We start from the raw sequence: 15,814 nt of genomic DNA, 5'->3' as shown, positions 1-15,814 counted from the left end.
ACGAGGTTACGAAATCTATTTTGAACTCTATCAAGGCAGGTCAAGTCCTTTCTAGCAGCTCCTGCCCAGATGTGGCAACAGTATTCCATCCTTGGACGTACCTGGCTCTTATATAGATAGAGAATAGATTTCAGGCATTACTGTAAAGCAGTCGGAAAATGTTTTCTGTGAGGTTCAAAATTGTGTTACACTTTTGTATTGCTCATGATGGAGGTTATGTGAAAAGTTAAATGTGGATAAAACTTTATTAAATATTTTTTCTATTTTCTAATCCCTTTTTACAGATAACTTCAAATACAAATCTAATATATAAACAACTGTCTGTCTCTCTGTCTCCACATTTTCAAACTATCTCCTCCGAAACTAAAAGTTGCAGAGCGGTACTAGGGGCCTCAAATGATTGGATTTTTTATGGGCCGTTCTTTTATGGGTCTTTAGTTAAAATTGTTTTTAATGGGTCAAAATTTAAAAAAAAATCGTTAAACATTTTGTACATTCATCTTAGTTTATTTTTAATCAGTTTATATGCACGTCACGTTGGTACAGTGGTAACATCACCAGCTTTGAATGCTACAGTCTCGGTTTCGATTCTAGCTAATGGCATCTATATACCTTTTTTTTTTTTACTTTCAAAATCACGACTCTATAATAATATATATGAAATCTGAAGAAATTAAAATATCATAATTAAGCGTATTTTATGCCGGGACAAAGCCAGGCGTTGCCTCCACCGCCTTTGCTAGTAAAGTTATAATTTTTTTAAAGTGCACACAAGACTTTATGGGCACCCTGTATAAAACTGAATGAAGACCAATGTCATTAATAAACTAATTGGCTTTGTTACAAGGGTTGAGGAATTGGAGATGCGAAAATTTGTGTTTCTCTCATGGGTGCTTAGAGAAAATCAATATTAGAGAAGATCGATATTAGAGAAGATCGATATTAGAGAAAATCAATATTAGAGAAGATCAATATTAGAGAAGATCAATATTAGAGAAAATCGATATTAGAGAAGATCAATATTAGAGAAGATCAATATTATAGAAAATCAATATTAGAGAAAATCGATATTAGAGAAGATCAGAACAGCAGGGAGATGGGTGAGCTGATCAATTCAGATCCCACAGTTTTTGATGCTCTTGTGACCTGCGATGAAAGCTCGATCTAAGGGCATGAATATGTCTAGTTTAACAGCTCCATTTTCTAAGCACATAGCTGTAGGTATTGCATCGTCATAGTAGATGACTTATTTCCAACTTAAAACTAAATGGAAAAAAATGTCATTAAGGAAACCATTAGAAATACTGACATCTCTTGGATAATCATAAAGTCCATCAATCAACTAATTACATACGTTGTATAGACTTTGTGGAAGTTGTTGATCAAAGACAAAAATAAAAAATAAAAAACACGCTTGAAAGGCTTTTTCAATAACACACACACACCAGAAATATGTGAACAGTTTTTATTTATACGTTGAAAAAGAGAAATATACGTGTCACCTCACTGCTTATACAAGTTTCCTTAAATAAGTATCCACACGTTTTTTGTATGGGCACTTTTATTAATAGTACACACATGAAGCTGTAGTTCCCTTCAAAGTAATCTCCTCTGGCTGTAATGCACTTGTACCGCTCCAACAACTTCTGGAAGGCCCCATGAAAGTCCTTTTGTGTGAGCATGTCAATGATCTTTGTAACAGCCTCTTTAATCTATTCAATTGTCTCACACCAACAGCCTCTAAGATTTTCCTTGAGCTTAGGGAATAACTAAAAGTCACATGCAGCAAGGTCTGGACTATAGGGAGGGTGAGGAACTATCTTGATGTCCACCTTGGTCAAATAGTCTGTGACAAGGATTGAGTTGTAGACTGGTGCATTGTCCTAGTGGAAATGCCACTGATCCAATATGAAGAATGCTGGCCTCTTCCGATAGAATCTCTTCCTGAACTCCCTTAAAACCTCAACATAGTATTTCTTGTTGATTGTCTGTCCAATGGAAAACCAGTGTATGTAGATCATGCCTATGCTGTCAAAAAAGGGACCTTCGTAAGTTTCTGGGTTGATTTGCTCTGCCTCACCTTCTTGGGGCTAAGAGAGCCAGCATCCTTCCACTGGGAACTCTGTCTCTTGGTCACTGGGTCATAGCAGTAGATTCAGCTTTCATTACAACAGAGAACCAAGAACGGCAGCATCTGAATTGATCAGCTCGACCATCTCCCTGTTTTGACATCGTTTTTCTGTCTGATCTTCTCTGAGCACCCTTGAGACAAACTTTGCACAAACCTTTTGCATCTCCAGTTCCTCGCCAATAATTGTATGTACAGTTCCCACACTGACATCAAATTGTGCACTTATTGTCTCTAGATACACGACCGTCCTTATCCATGTAATTCTTTATTTGGCCAATCAACTCTCGTTTCTGACTTCCTTACTCCTCTCACCATCTCACAAACTCCTTGCCTCTGCTGTCTCTTTTTTATCAAAAAAAACCTGATGCTCAATTCATGCAAGATGGTCCAAAAGCAGTCTGAAGCATTCCATACGTTTCTGTGGCATTTTTTTTCCAATTTAAAAACAAGAATTTTATTGCATATTGTTCTTCTAACGTGTTCTTATGTCCAGATTGCATTTTTGAAATTCACCAGCTGTAACAATCAGGCTTTAGTAGGGTGTATTCCAATTCCTGCTGTCTGTTTATTTTAACCTGAAAATCATAAAAATTGGTTAGTAATCTCATAAGCTATAGCTATAACATAATGCATTTTCAAAAGTCAATGACAATTTTAAATGCCTGTATAAAAAAGTCTGGACACTTATTGAAGGCACCTCATATATAAATTCAACAGGAAGTACACATCATTAAAATTACAAATCAAGGGAGATAATTTCTAACAGCACTTGACAGAGTCCAAGGGAGATAACTTGGGGTTTCTACTCTTCACCTAGTGGGCACATTTTCTGTTTGATGTTATTGGTGATGATGGTGTAAGGCTCCCAGATGGTTGAGGATCTGCTAAGCTGCATCTTTGAAATAATCTTCCAAGAGAGGTAGTTACATACTTTATTGTGGCGGGCAGTGTGAAATGGCATCTGCAGACATTAGGTAGCTCAACTCTCAATCGTCAAGTGGCAGAACCTGCACTTGTGATTTTTTAGTTTCATTTTACTTCATTCGAAGTTCTCAGAAATCAAGGGGCCCACTACCTGGGGCTAACATTTGAAATCTATAGGAGATACATATATATTTGAATGTTCCATTAAAGTTCTTTATCTCTCAAACACCGAGTTAGTAAAGAAATTGAAAAGAATTTTTCTCTCCCCAATTAACCATTTTCATGTGTTGTAGTGGAATTATCTTTTGTTTTGGTTTCTTGGTCTTATTGGATTCCAGGACAAGAATTTATCTAGTCTGGTGGAGTATCCAGCATTGTGCTATTACTTGAAGTAATATCACCTGGAGAAGCTTGTGAGCTAGCCATAGTGTGCACATGCATATGTCTCTTCGAATTTGATTGCTAGGAAAAGAAATAATTAGATTAAAATTCTTTTTTCGTCATGTTCCTATAATTACTGGAATGACGAAGATTCCATTTTCTTTTCGTGTGTTGTACATGTTGGTATTTTCAGTCTTTCAGCTCTGTTAAGCTAGCATATGTAAAGTTTAACAGTTCCATTTTCTAACTATGTAGTTCTAGGCATTACATAGGCATAGCAGATAAAGTTGTCGCCCTAAAGAAAACAACACTACAGCTTTATTTTAAAACTTTTATTGAAAAAAAAAATCAATTCACGTAACTTGATTATGCAGTGTAGCTGACATCTATTTAATATAGCCACCTTCAGCCGCAATCACTGTCTCGATACGGGTCCGGAACTGGGAGCATGCCCTTTTCACAAGTCTAGTGAGAGAAGGGTACAAAGTCGTAGCACTCCTTCTGAAGCTAAGCTTAGGTTTCTTTGTGCTACCGAGTCCTGCTGCCACACCCAGGGTCTGTTAGCGGCCACCCTGATTGCACCAGGGGGTCACCACACTCTTCAGGTACACTTTGGTGTTGACTTTCAAGCACACTTTGGGTACACTTTGGTGTTGACTTTCAAGCAGACTTTGAAGATGTGGAGTCACATGATGTGGTCCTCACTTGAGACCACACCGAAGGCCATAACTTTATAAATAAAACTGAATGGCAGATGTTTTTAAGGAAACCTTTTAGAGTTACTGACCATCAACTAGCGTTTCTACTCCCCGCTTTTTTTTTTTTTTTGAATTGTCATCCTTTGAAAATTGTAATGTTGGCTATGGGGCAGCCAAACCAGCTGCCAACATTGCACTGCTTATAATTGAAACCGAGAGCTCTTTTTAGTATCTTGTTCCCTTAAGTGCAATTTTCTGGATCTCCTTTGCCCTGATTCACTAGGAATATTAGTTAGCTAGGACTTCAGGTTCTTCTCCATAAGCCCGGTGACACCTATAATAATTGGTATGATTGATATCTCCCTAAGATTCCAGTTTCTTTTCATTTTTTTTTTTATTTTACTTTTGTTAGTATGAACAGATCAAGGGGCTCCTTCCTGAGGTTAACACTTGATTCTATTACAGTTTAAATTTATATCCGAGGGTTCATTTAAGAATAGACACTGTTCCCTTTATGGCTGCTATCTGTATTTCCTTACAGCTTGGTCTTCCAGGGATTGCTTCTAAGTATTTCTGAAAGTTCTTTTTTATTAAGCTAGTTCCTCCCGTCACAATTGGTATTGTTTATTTCTTTAAGAGACCATGTTGTTTTTAGATCCTGATATTTTGTTATCTTTTCCCGTTCTGCTCTATTAAGGCCAAAGTTGTTGGAACTGTGACGTCGATAATAAATGCAGTTCTTTCGGGCTTGTTTCATATTACTATATCTGGCTTGCTGGCCTTGTCTTTTATGTATCTGCCCGCCTGTATGTCTTTGCCGTAGAACGCCGTCACTTTTCCGTTTGATGTTCAGTGTGCACATGCATATGTCTCTTTAAATTTGATTCCTGCGAAAATGATGAGTTGCACATTTCACACGAATATGGCTTTTCCCCCGTGTGGGTTCTCATGTGTCTGTTGAGATTCGACTTGTCGGAAAATGCGCGAATGCAAACCTTGCATTTGAACGGCTTCTCCCCCGTGTGAATGCGCATGTGAATTGTCCGATTTGACTGATCCGAAAACGACGATCCACAAACCTGACACACGTACGGCTTCTCACGTGTGTGCACGCGAATGTGTTTTCGCAAATGCGATTGACGTGCAAATGCGCATCCGCAGATGTCACAAGCAAATGGTTTGTCGCCGCTATGAATGCGCACGTGTCGCTTCAACGTGATTTTCCAAGAAAATGACGATCCACAAATCTGACACACGTATGACCGTTCATGTTTACGCATGTGACCTTTTAACGTTGACTGCTGTGTGAATTTAGCATCGCAGATCGTGCAGGAGAATAATTTCTCGCCAGTGTGCACACACATGTGTCGATCGAGCTTGGACTTGTGGGGAAACGCAGATGGGCAAACTGTGCACGGAAATGGTTTCTCTCCAGTGTGTGTTCGAAGATGGATTATCAAGTTGGATTTATCCGCAAACGAAGCATGACAAACAACACAAGAAAAGGGTCGCTCCCCTGTGTGGCTGCGGACGTGTGTTTTCAGATGAGTTTCCTGCGTGAAGGATGAGCCACAGACGTGACAGGAATATGGTTTCTCCCCGGTGTGCGTCCGAAGATGCCGGGTCAAATCCGATTGCTGGGAAAAGGAAGATCCGCAAATCTGACAGAAAAAAGGCTTCTCCTCACTGTGAATGCGTGCGTGTCTTTTTAAATTTGATTTGTCAGAAAATGCCGAGTTGCACACTATGCACAAATAAGGCTTTTCTTCGGAGTGTGTCTGTATGTGTGCTTTCAAAGCGGATTCGTCCGAAAATGTATGCTCACAAAATGTACAGACAAAAGAATCCTTTTCATCATGCTTAGACATGTGCATTTCCAAAGCAGAATTATCCATAAATGACTCATCACATATAGTACATGAAAATTCTTTCTCTTCCATGTGGGTTTTCTTGTGTGCTTTCAAAGCGGTCGGATCCGAAAATGAACACTCACAAAACGTACAACTAAAAGAATCCTTTTTAATGTGCTCAGCCATGTGTCTTTCCAAAGCAGAATTATCCACAAATGACTCATCACATATAGTACACGAAAATTGTTTCTCTTCCATGTGCGTTTGTTTGTGTGCTTCCAAAGCGGTCGGATCCGAAAATGAACAATCACAAAACGTACAACTAAAAGAATCCTTTTTAATGTGCCCAGACATGTGTCTTTCCAAAGCAGAATTATCCACAAATGACTCATCGCATATAGTACATGAAAATTGTTTCTCTTCTGTGTGTATTTGTATGTGTGCTTTTAAAGTGGACTGATCCGAGAATGTACGCTCACAAAATGTACAGGCAAAAGACTCTGTTTTAATGTGCATAGGCCTGTGCATTTCCAAAGCAGAATTATCTGAAAATGACTCATTGCATATGGTACACAGAAATTGTTCCTCTTCTGTATGTATTTGTATGTGTGCTTTTAAAGCAGACTGATCCGAAAATGTACGCTCACAAAACGTACAGGTTAACGCCTTCTTTTCAACATGCTTAGACATGTGTCTTTTCAAAGCGGAATTATCCAAATACGCTGCATCACAAATGGTGCACGGGAATGGCTTTGATTCTAGGTGTATGCGCTCATGCACTTGCAGGTGTTGTTTTTGCCTGAACGCAGATCCGCAAACACTACAGGAAAACGGCTTCTCACCGGTGTGTGTTCGAAGATGCCGCGTCAGATCTGATTGCTGGGAAAATGCAGATCCGCAAACCTGACAGGAAAATGGTTTCTCACGCGTATGGACGCGCATGTGACGTTTCAGATTTGATTTATCGAAAAATGAGGAATCACAACAATCGCAGCGGAACGGCCTTTCGCTCGAATGCACACGCAAATGTTCGTTCAACGTCGACACCTGCGAAAAGCAGGCACCGCACTCTTTACAGGGAAACGGTTTGGCGCCGGTGTGTGTGTGCATGTGCATTTTAAGCGTTGCACGTTGTGAAAATGATCGCGCGCAGACATTGCATGTGAACGGCTTGTCGCCCGTGTGAACGCGTAAATGTCGTTTCATGTTCGATTTGTGGGAGAATGAAATGTTGCAGATTTCACATGAAAACGGTTTCTCGCCAGTGTGCACGCGCATGTGGCGACGCACATCAGAAATCTGCGTGAACGTTGATGCACACAGTTCACATGAAAATGGGTTGTCTCCCTTGCTAACTTCTGTGGTTTTGTTCGACATGGTGTTTTTTTTTGTTTTTTTAAATGCTGAACAAAAAACGTTTAATAAAAATATGGTTCCAGATATTTTAGTACATTTAAATGCAAAACACAAATTTCTAGATACCTATATCTAATAAGTTCAAAAGAAAGGACACACTTAGGGAGGTATTTTGGTGGTCAAGTCACTAAATAGAGATTAGCTGGTTTCCCGGCATAGCCCAGGATGTAATAAAGATTGACTGAAATACATGTTCTAGCTGGTTTCTAGGCGTTGCCAGGGATGTAATATAGACACATTATGTTGTATATTACCTGTTCTCTTCTCCCTAAGGTAAAACAATTTCATATACATGCTGTAAATTACCTACGCTAGGGATAAAACATGAACAATACCAGTCCTAGGGTAGATAAAACAAATAATACATAGAGATGAAAGATTCCTCTCCCCTAAGAATAAAACATATATTCAATATCTGCTTTTGTTTTTTCATTGTTTATACGGTCCCGAGCAACGCCGGGTAGCCCTGCTAGTAATATTATCATGCATGTTTGATTGTGGTTTTTATTCTGTTTGCTATCATCTAATTTGCATGTTTATTTTTGTTAAATGTTGAACAAAATATTTTTTAAAGTGTTTCCATGTTTTCGACAATGTTATTTTTCGATCCACACACTTCACATGAAAATACATTCTCTCCATTGCTAACTAGCGTTCTCCTTCATAGGGTGAACCAAAAAGGTTTAAGAAAAATATTTTCAGATATTTTAATCCATTAGCATGCAAAACAGAAAATATTATCACTTATGTTTATCCATCTAGTTGTCTGTTTGTTTGTTTGTATGCCTCGCAAAAACTTTCAACACACGCAATGAACACTGACAAAATTGGTATCGTTAGAAAGATCCATCTCTTAGACGACAAATATCGAAAAATTAGCCAAAAATTCTTTGCCTCTCAATGGGCTGTGTTTTGCAAGGAGGGGTCAGTTTTTGCGTTGACATTTTTGCAAAGTCATTTATGTCTTGCGATCATCTGAAAGATATTATTTCGAAGGCACGTGATGTCACAAGTCGCGTGGGTGAGACACCTAACGCATTTCACCTTCCTTTCCTCTTTTGCATTACAAGTTTGAACCTGATTAGTGCGGTTAATCTATTTTTTGTGTGCATGCACGGGTACTCATTTTTTTGAGGGGGGAGTTTACTTGTTCAATAGGATTACTATACCACATCTTCAGACCCGGGCAACATTGGGTTTCCCTGTAAGTTGAAAAATAAAATGGTAACATTCATTTATTTAAATGTGAGTTTTAAAGTGTAAAAATATACCAAAATCTGAATTTATATAATTCAAAAAGGAAATATAATGGTTTAAGATTTCATTATATGTATATGCGGAAATGTATTTACAAGAAAATGGTTTATGTCCGGTTTTATTCATTTTTTTTTTGCATTTGTTCTGCGATATCCTGTAAAACTGATATTGAAATAAGAAAATGTTCATTAATTCATTTATTGCAGACTATTCTGTCTGAAGATGGTACAATAATATTATGAGCTCAGTGTCCGTGCTGGATGTTCATAGAAAACAAAAGAATCTGCACCTGCAAATAGCAAACAACATTGTATTAACAAAAAAAATATTAACAAAAACAGTTTTCTTTTGTAATTTTCTAATACTACAAAAAACATGGAAAACAAAAACAGAAAAGGTAAAAGTGTGCATAAAACATCTCAACAATAGTACAACCCTGAATCCGACGATGCAATACTACACCGTTCAATACTGTAAATCTGAAACGAAGCTGTTCTGCTTGAAAAGGGCACCATTTTCTTCTCATTCATATTTATATCGATTCTTTGCTTTAAAAAACTAAAGTAATTACGTGTTTACTTTTTTAATATCCCATTTTGCTGTTTCAGATTATTTTACTAAAATAAGTAAAGCTTCATTATTTTTCCAAACTATTTTTGTTTCTTTGTTTTTTGATATTTCGTCGATATTATTTAGTAAGAGCGTTTAGCAGAAAAGTCAACAAACGACTACCCGAAAAAATAAATATACAAGAAATAAATGTTACCATAGTCAATAAAACTTCAGTTCATGTTTTTTTTTTGTTTTGAAATAGTTTCTAATGCTCTTTACTTGAAATAATTTCAGCGAACCGAAATTAAAACGAAATTTGAGGTGATAACTATTTAAATGAATTTTTATATAAACTATGCATGCCATAATCGAATATTCCTCAAGAACAAAATAACGGAAAACATTAAAATATGTTTATAAATATTCCTTACGCTTATGGAACTCTCTTAAATTGTTAACACAGAATGCAGTAACTTTTATTGACTATGGTAACATTTATTTCTTGTATATTTATATTATTATTATATAGATAACATTTTCTCTTTGTAAGGAAACATCATTTTTTTGGTCACTCTTGGCTACGAATGGAAACAAAGTTGATATAAAAAATATATTTTTGCGAAAATTATCTTTACTTTCATCATATTTTTGCTTAGGGAAAAATTTTTGAATATCAAAACCTATCTCTTTACAACCCCCTCCTTTTCATAACCTATCATACTTTCATCAATTACAGTCCATTTTCTGTAGGCTGTTTATGAACGCAGTCAACGACGGGTACTTCTGCTAGTATATATATGGATACATGAAATCATATATATCATTGAATAAAATATACATTTCAAGCTTATAATTCAGGTTTGGAACCTTTCCAACTTCTTAATCAATCAAACTGAGCAATTTATATAAAAGGCAACATGTGTGTTAGGGTGTTCACATTTTGTGTATGTCCGGCAAAAACTTTGGAGTGGGGGGCTCGGGGGAGGGGGTCACTGATTCTTAGAACCTTTTATATGCTACCTAGATTATAATATCTACGACCTACAAAACAAGGTCATGTGTATCTTTTATTTGGGCGACTTTTACACGCTATTTTCGCATTTTTTTGCTCTCCGCATGTTTGTTTGGCTTTTCAGTACAAAAGCGAAACTGAATACGTAGCAAACACTTCTCCCTAGCACGCATGGCAGAGACGTCCAGAAAAGCAATGAGCTTTGAAACCCCTTATATCAGACAATTGCTATTCATTTGGACACTCCCCTTTTTATGGGGTGCTGGTTTTTTGCAGCCAAAGTTAAGTGCGTCATTTCATTCCGGTATGGTATAATGTTTGACTTCATTAAATTTACACGCCTGTTACTAAATTAGAACGCTTTTCAGTTCCTGTCCCTTCGTGGCCGAGCGGTAAGATGCCAGGTTATATTAACACTTTCTTTTCCACCTTTGCGTCAAGGGTTCGGATTCAAGCCTACCTGCCTACAAAAACTTTTTTTTCTCAACACACACCTACAAACATCCGGGCACCCACGCTAGTATATCTATAAAAGTGAGAATGTGTGTGTGTGTGTGTGTGTGTGTGTGTGTGTGTGTGTGTGTATGGGTGTGGCATGTGTGAACCTTTATACTTAATTTTTAATCTACAGACTTGAAATTTGGTATAAGGATCAGACATGGGCAAAACTTTTTAATCAGTTTTCATTCAGAAAGAAGGGCTGCTAAGGAGTGAAAAGTAAAAAATTTGTACATGGCTGTTGGTTGGTTGTTTTCGTTTTACGGCATATCAACCCTTTTCAGGTTATTTAATGCTGAATGAAGTAATTTTGAAGAAAATTTTTTTAATAGAATATATATATTTTTTTTTTCGTGGGTTTCTATTTAACCCATAGTTGGGACCCTAACAGGTACTACCACTCCGGGTTAGAGTGTACCTGGGAGCAATGGCAATTAAAGGGTGGCTCCACACTCCCCAAAGCCCACAAGCTGGGGCTTCACCATCGGATATAGTTTAAGGTCATATCCAGGACTGTACATGGGTGTCATCAGACTTATATGTTTGTCAACTGTTTCATGAATACATGTGCACAGCTAGAAAACATGACAGCTTCTTTATGTTAAGAATAAGTAGGTTTAAAGAACACATTTTATAGATTGTGTCAAGCTGGTCTAATGGTTATCATACTTGACCCACTGTCTTTGGTTTTGGCTTCGATTTTTTTTACTTACAAGAAGTGAACTGTTTAAGGGACATAATTTTAAAACCTAATATCTGTTAGAAATAACAACTGTGAAAAGCTGAAATTTTGACAACCGGTAGTCGTTATCAATACTAAAATTTGAATAATTTGCAAAGGATGGAAAAAGAATTATAACAATTATTTATTTATTTTCAAAATAGGTACGTCCAAAAGTAAGGGACAAAATTGAGAAATATACACAAAAATAAATGATATACACACGCATACATTGTGTGTGTGTGTGTGTGTGTGTGTGTGTGTGTGTGTGTGTGTGTGTATAAAGCTAAAGGCTTAGACTTTAAAGTGTATTTACTTACTACCACCAAAGATATGTGAAAAAAAAAAAGGTGGAGTTAAATTGGGCCAATCGGATGACCAGAAATATTTCAGGTATTAAATCAACTGGATGGTTCAACCAGAGCTATTTGGCAATTTAGGAATAAACAAAAACTATAACATTTTCAGACAAAGCTTAATCAAAAGGTTTTGTTTTTATACAGCTACCATGGTTTCACACATGATCTTCAGACGGTCTAATCCTAAGATTAGATGAAGATTAGTGTCGAATTCATTTTACTTAATTTTTTTAAAATGAATTTAATGTCATACTTAATACATACGGTATTTTGTTAAAACAAAAATAAAATTTAAACACTATTAATTAGAAATCTATTTTGTAACGGAACATTTTGAAATAATAGAATTTTAATCATCTTTAAAAAAAATTGATTTTTAGGATTTTTTTTTTTCTTGGCAATTCAACTGATTATAGTATATAATACGAGAAATTAGAAAAAACGCGATTTAAAAAAAACTATGATATCAAATTTATATCAATTTTTTAATTGCAACTTCAAGGTAAGTGTTTGTTCAATATGCAGATTTAAACTTTAAAAAAAATATGTTTTACTTATTTGAACTCTTATGTTTCATAATAAATATAAATTTTGGTCAATTTAAAAATATTTTGTTCAAATTTTGAAAAAGTAAATAGGAGTAGAGGGTAGAGGGAACACGCACTAAAAAAATATTTCTCCTCCTATATTTTATGGAAACTGTATTTTATATGTAATTTCATTCTAAAATGAAAAAGTATCGAAAATTTCATGAAAATCTGACCATTAGTTAATTTTTGCTAGATTTATTAAATGCGGGTATGTTTTCACGTTCGGAATGCTTACTACCTGGGAACATTATTTTAAAGCATCAATTATGTAAACACGATTTTCATCTTGAATTTTTTTTTATTTTCGTACACTAAAATTTTTTTTTTAATTATTGCTAGTTTATTTTGCCCTTCTCTTCACAAGTTTACTTCTCTGCATAAAAACATGGCCAATAGAGAAATACATTGCATAATACAGGTCTTTATATCATGATAACTACTTGTCTCTGCAAAATTTAAATGTGATTTTTGTATTCAGCATAGTTGAAAACCTATTAATAAAAGTCATCATTTTAAAGAAAATTGTGGAAGTGGATGTATAGGCATATCCAAATTGTTGTGTAGAACGTCATCATTACACACATTAATTAGTGACGTCATCATTTCGTGTGTTTATAGTTTGGGTCAATTTCTATGGAAGATCATTCATGCAGAAATTTATGAATAAATAAAATGTACAATAAAAATATGGATAAAAAAAACAATATAAGACTTACCTTTTATAAAACAAATAGATTTTTAATTTAAGTATACAGACAATTAAATTAAGTATAACCTGTTCGGTTGATACACGTATCTAAAGATGATGTCGCTTACAGACCTCCATACTTTTTTGGAAAAAAAAAAACGGCGCAAATTTTGATTATTACCTCTGCATTTTAAATAATCAAATCCAAACGAATTTTTTTGGTCGATTTTGGTTTTGCAATTTTTATTATCTCAAGAGTCACATATTCTATTATATGGATATATTTTTTTTATTATTGGAAAACTATTATATAAAAAAAATCTGTTTAAACTTCAAATCGCATAATATTTGAATATATCATCTAAAGCTTTCTTAAAATAATTAATTTTTAAAATTCTGTTCTGTTTTTGTTGTAATTCAAACAATTATATTACTGAGAAGAAAAAAAAATCAAGAAAAATGGTTTATTTTATATTTTTAACATAATAATATTGATTTTATGTCCAATTTTATTTACAACTGTAAGGTAAGTGAAAAAATAATAGGATTTTTTATATATATATATATATATATATATATATATATATATAAAAATAACTATTTTTTAGTTATTTGATCTTTTCAGCTTTAAAAAATGTTGAAATTTTTATCGACCTACATTTATTTTATTTAGTTTTCGTAACATGAAATATGGGGGGGGGTAGAACACCTAAAAAAAATCCTCTATTTAATGAAACCTACTTTTAATATGTAAGTTTATTTAATTTTAATAATAATAAATAAATATAAAAAATTTCAGGAAAATATGACTATTATTTGATTTTTATTGGATTTTTAAAACATGAGTGTGTCAACAGCTTAAAAAACGTTATTACATCGGTAAACAATGTATGTTTTTCGAGCTGAATAAACATGTCACATTGAATAAAAACACAAAAAATATATCCAGTTTGGTAGAAAAGTAACTTATCTTGCCTTTGATAACATTTATTTGTTATATATTTGTTTTGTGACAACTTTTTTGAATCTATGTGTACAGTAATACAAACCCTATTTTTCTTATAAAAGTCAACTCGAAAAACGACAGTTCATTGTGAAACTAATAAATTAAACTTCTTTTGAATTTATCTTTAGCACCCATTACAAATAAAACGCAGATTCACCGAAAAACAGCAAGATCAACAAATAATAATATCGTTATACTTACGTTTCGACAAACGAATTCGGTGAAATGATTAAAAAAAAATCTTAGTTTCTTGGTTTCTTTAACAACCGGAACTCATAGTTTTAAGACGGAGTTATTTCCCTTGGAAACGGCTCTTCTCTTTTGTTTTATTTTTTTGTCTGAGAAATTTAAAATTAAATGAGAAAATTTAATCTATACCCTGGTTATCCTGGACCCCCCCCCCGCTCAAAAAAAAAAAAATCAGCAGAGATTAGACAATTCCTGTAATGATCGGATCTATGTTGATTTTGCAGTGGGAGTTTTGTTCTGTGCAGTTCGAGGAGGTTCACCCCGCCCCCCCCCCTCAAGCACTGCGTTAACGTTTAGGAAGGTTAGTCTAGGTTAGCTTATTGTTAATCGCCTGAAGTGGAAGCGCCCTCGCCAGGAATGCCGACGGGTCTTTCTGCAGGTCAGAATGCCCCTCCTCAGGGGCGCTGATTTGTCAATCCTATTTTCCGACCCTGGTGTCTCTTGCAGTAGGACACCCTCTTGAAAGAGAATCTTTTGAAAAGAAAATCAAAATAGAAGTGAGAATATTGAATTTATGTATTTATTAAAGGTACTAGTGCGGAAATAATAACGTTATTATTTAAAAAGCCATTCTTAACATGGGGAGGATAGGGTGTTTTATAACTATTCTATACCTTACAATTGAATTTTAAAAAAACATATCATAAAACTTTAATTAAACTTGGAAATACGATTTAAAAACTAGCGCGGATCAGTAAGTGCACTAACATCTTATTAAATAAGAATGAAATTAGTACTTGCATATATATTTTTGATTATAGTCAGCTAACACACTGCTTAATTTTCTGCGGAGCGCTACCGGAAGCGGTGACAAGGCAAATGAGTTCCTTCGCTTTTATTATCTTGGATAGTTTAAAAAAAAAAAAAAATTTATGATGTTTGAAATTTTATTTTAATTTTAATAGCTGTGTTTATATACTTTCATAAACGTATATTTATTATATAAATTAAAAAAAAGAAACTTTTATTTTTAAAATTAAAAAAGAACTAATTTTTATAATTCCATAAACATATATTTCTTGTAAAATTTTAATAAAATAAAAACTTTTATTTAAAAATTTTTTTTTTTTTATAAAAAGGTGCAAATTGTGTTATTTTTGTCTGTATATTTTTCAATAACGCCCTTTTATTTCAGTAAATCGCTTTACAATAGAAATACTAAAGAACAATGAAAAAAAAAAACTGATTTGCCTTGTCACTGCTTCCAGTAGCACTGCGCTGAAAATTAGGAAGTACCTTAGCTGACTATAACCATATATATTCAAAGTGTCGCCAACAGGGTTACTATGCTAATTCCACGTCAACATATATTTTTGTATATTTAATTAATCAACTGTGATTTGTTTGATGCCTAAAACTGCACAGTAACACATATTAGGTACGATTAATGATGCGGGAAATAATAAAAGGACCTAGTTTTGAAAACTGGTTTATCATAATCTTTTTGTAGGTTCTGTCGTGATAATACATACTTTGGAAGCA

At 34.6% G+C, this 15,814-nt stretch overlaps 1 protein-coding gene across 1 annotated transcript; it reads right to left on the bottom strand.

Moving 5' to 3' along the window:
• Positions 1–1,451: 1,451 nt before the first annotated feature.
• Positions 1,452–15,113, bottom strand: LOC145269521 (uncharacterized). The gene is made up of 2 exons (XM_080125274.1): positions 14,285–15,113; positions 1,452–8,946 (listed from the first exon to the last, which is right to left on the bottom strand). The coding sequence occupies exon 2, from the start codon at positions 7,359–7,361 to the stop codon at positions 4,965–4,967; it is 2,397 nt and encodes a 798-aa protein (XP_079981400.1). The 5' UTR covers positions 7,362–8,946; positions 14,285–15,113; the 3' UTR covers positions 1,452–4,964.
• Between the last annotated feature and the right edge of the window lie 701 nt (positions 15,114–15,814).

The sequence above is a fragment of the Euprymna scolopes genome, chromosome 45 (assembly GCF_053919585.1).
Source record: "Euprymna scolopes isolate OS-2025 chromosome 45, ASM5391958v1, whole genome shotgun sequence".
In the NCBI taxonomy this organism is placed as follows: Eukaryota; Metazoa; Mollusca; class Cephalopoda; order Sepiida; family Sepiolidae; genus Euprymna; species Euprymna scolopes.
This window is presented reverse-complemented; position numbering and strand designations above follow the sequence as displayed.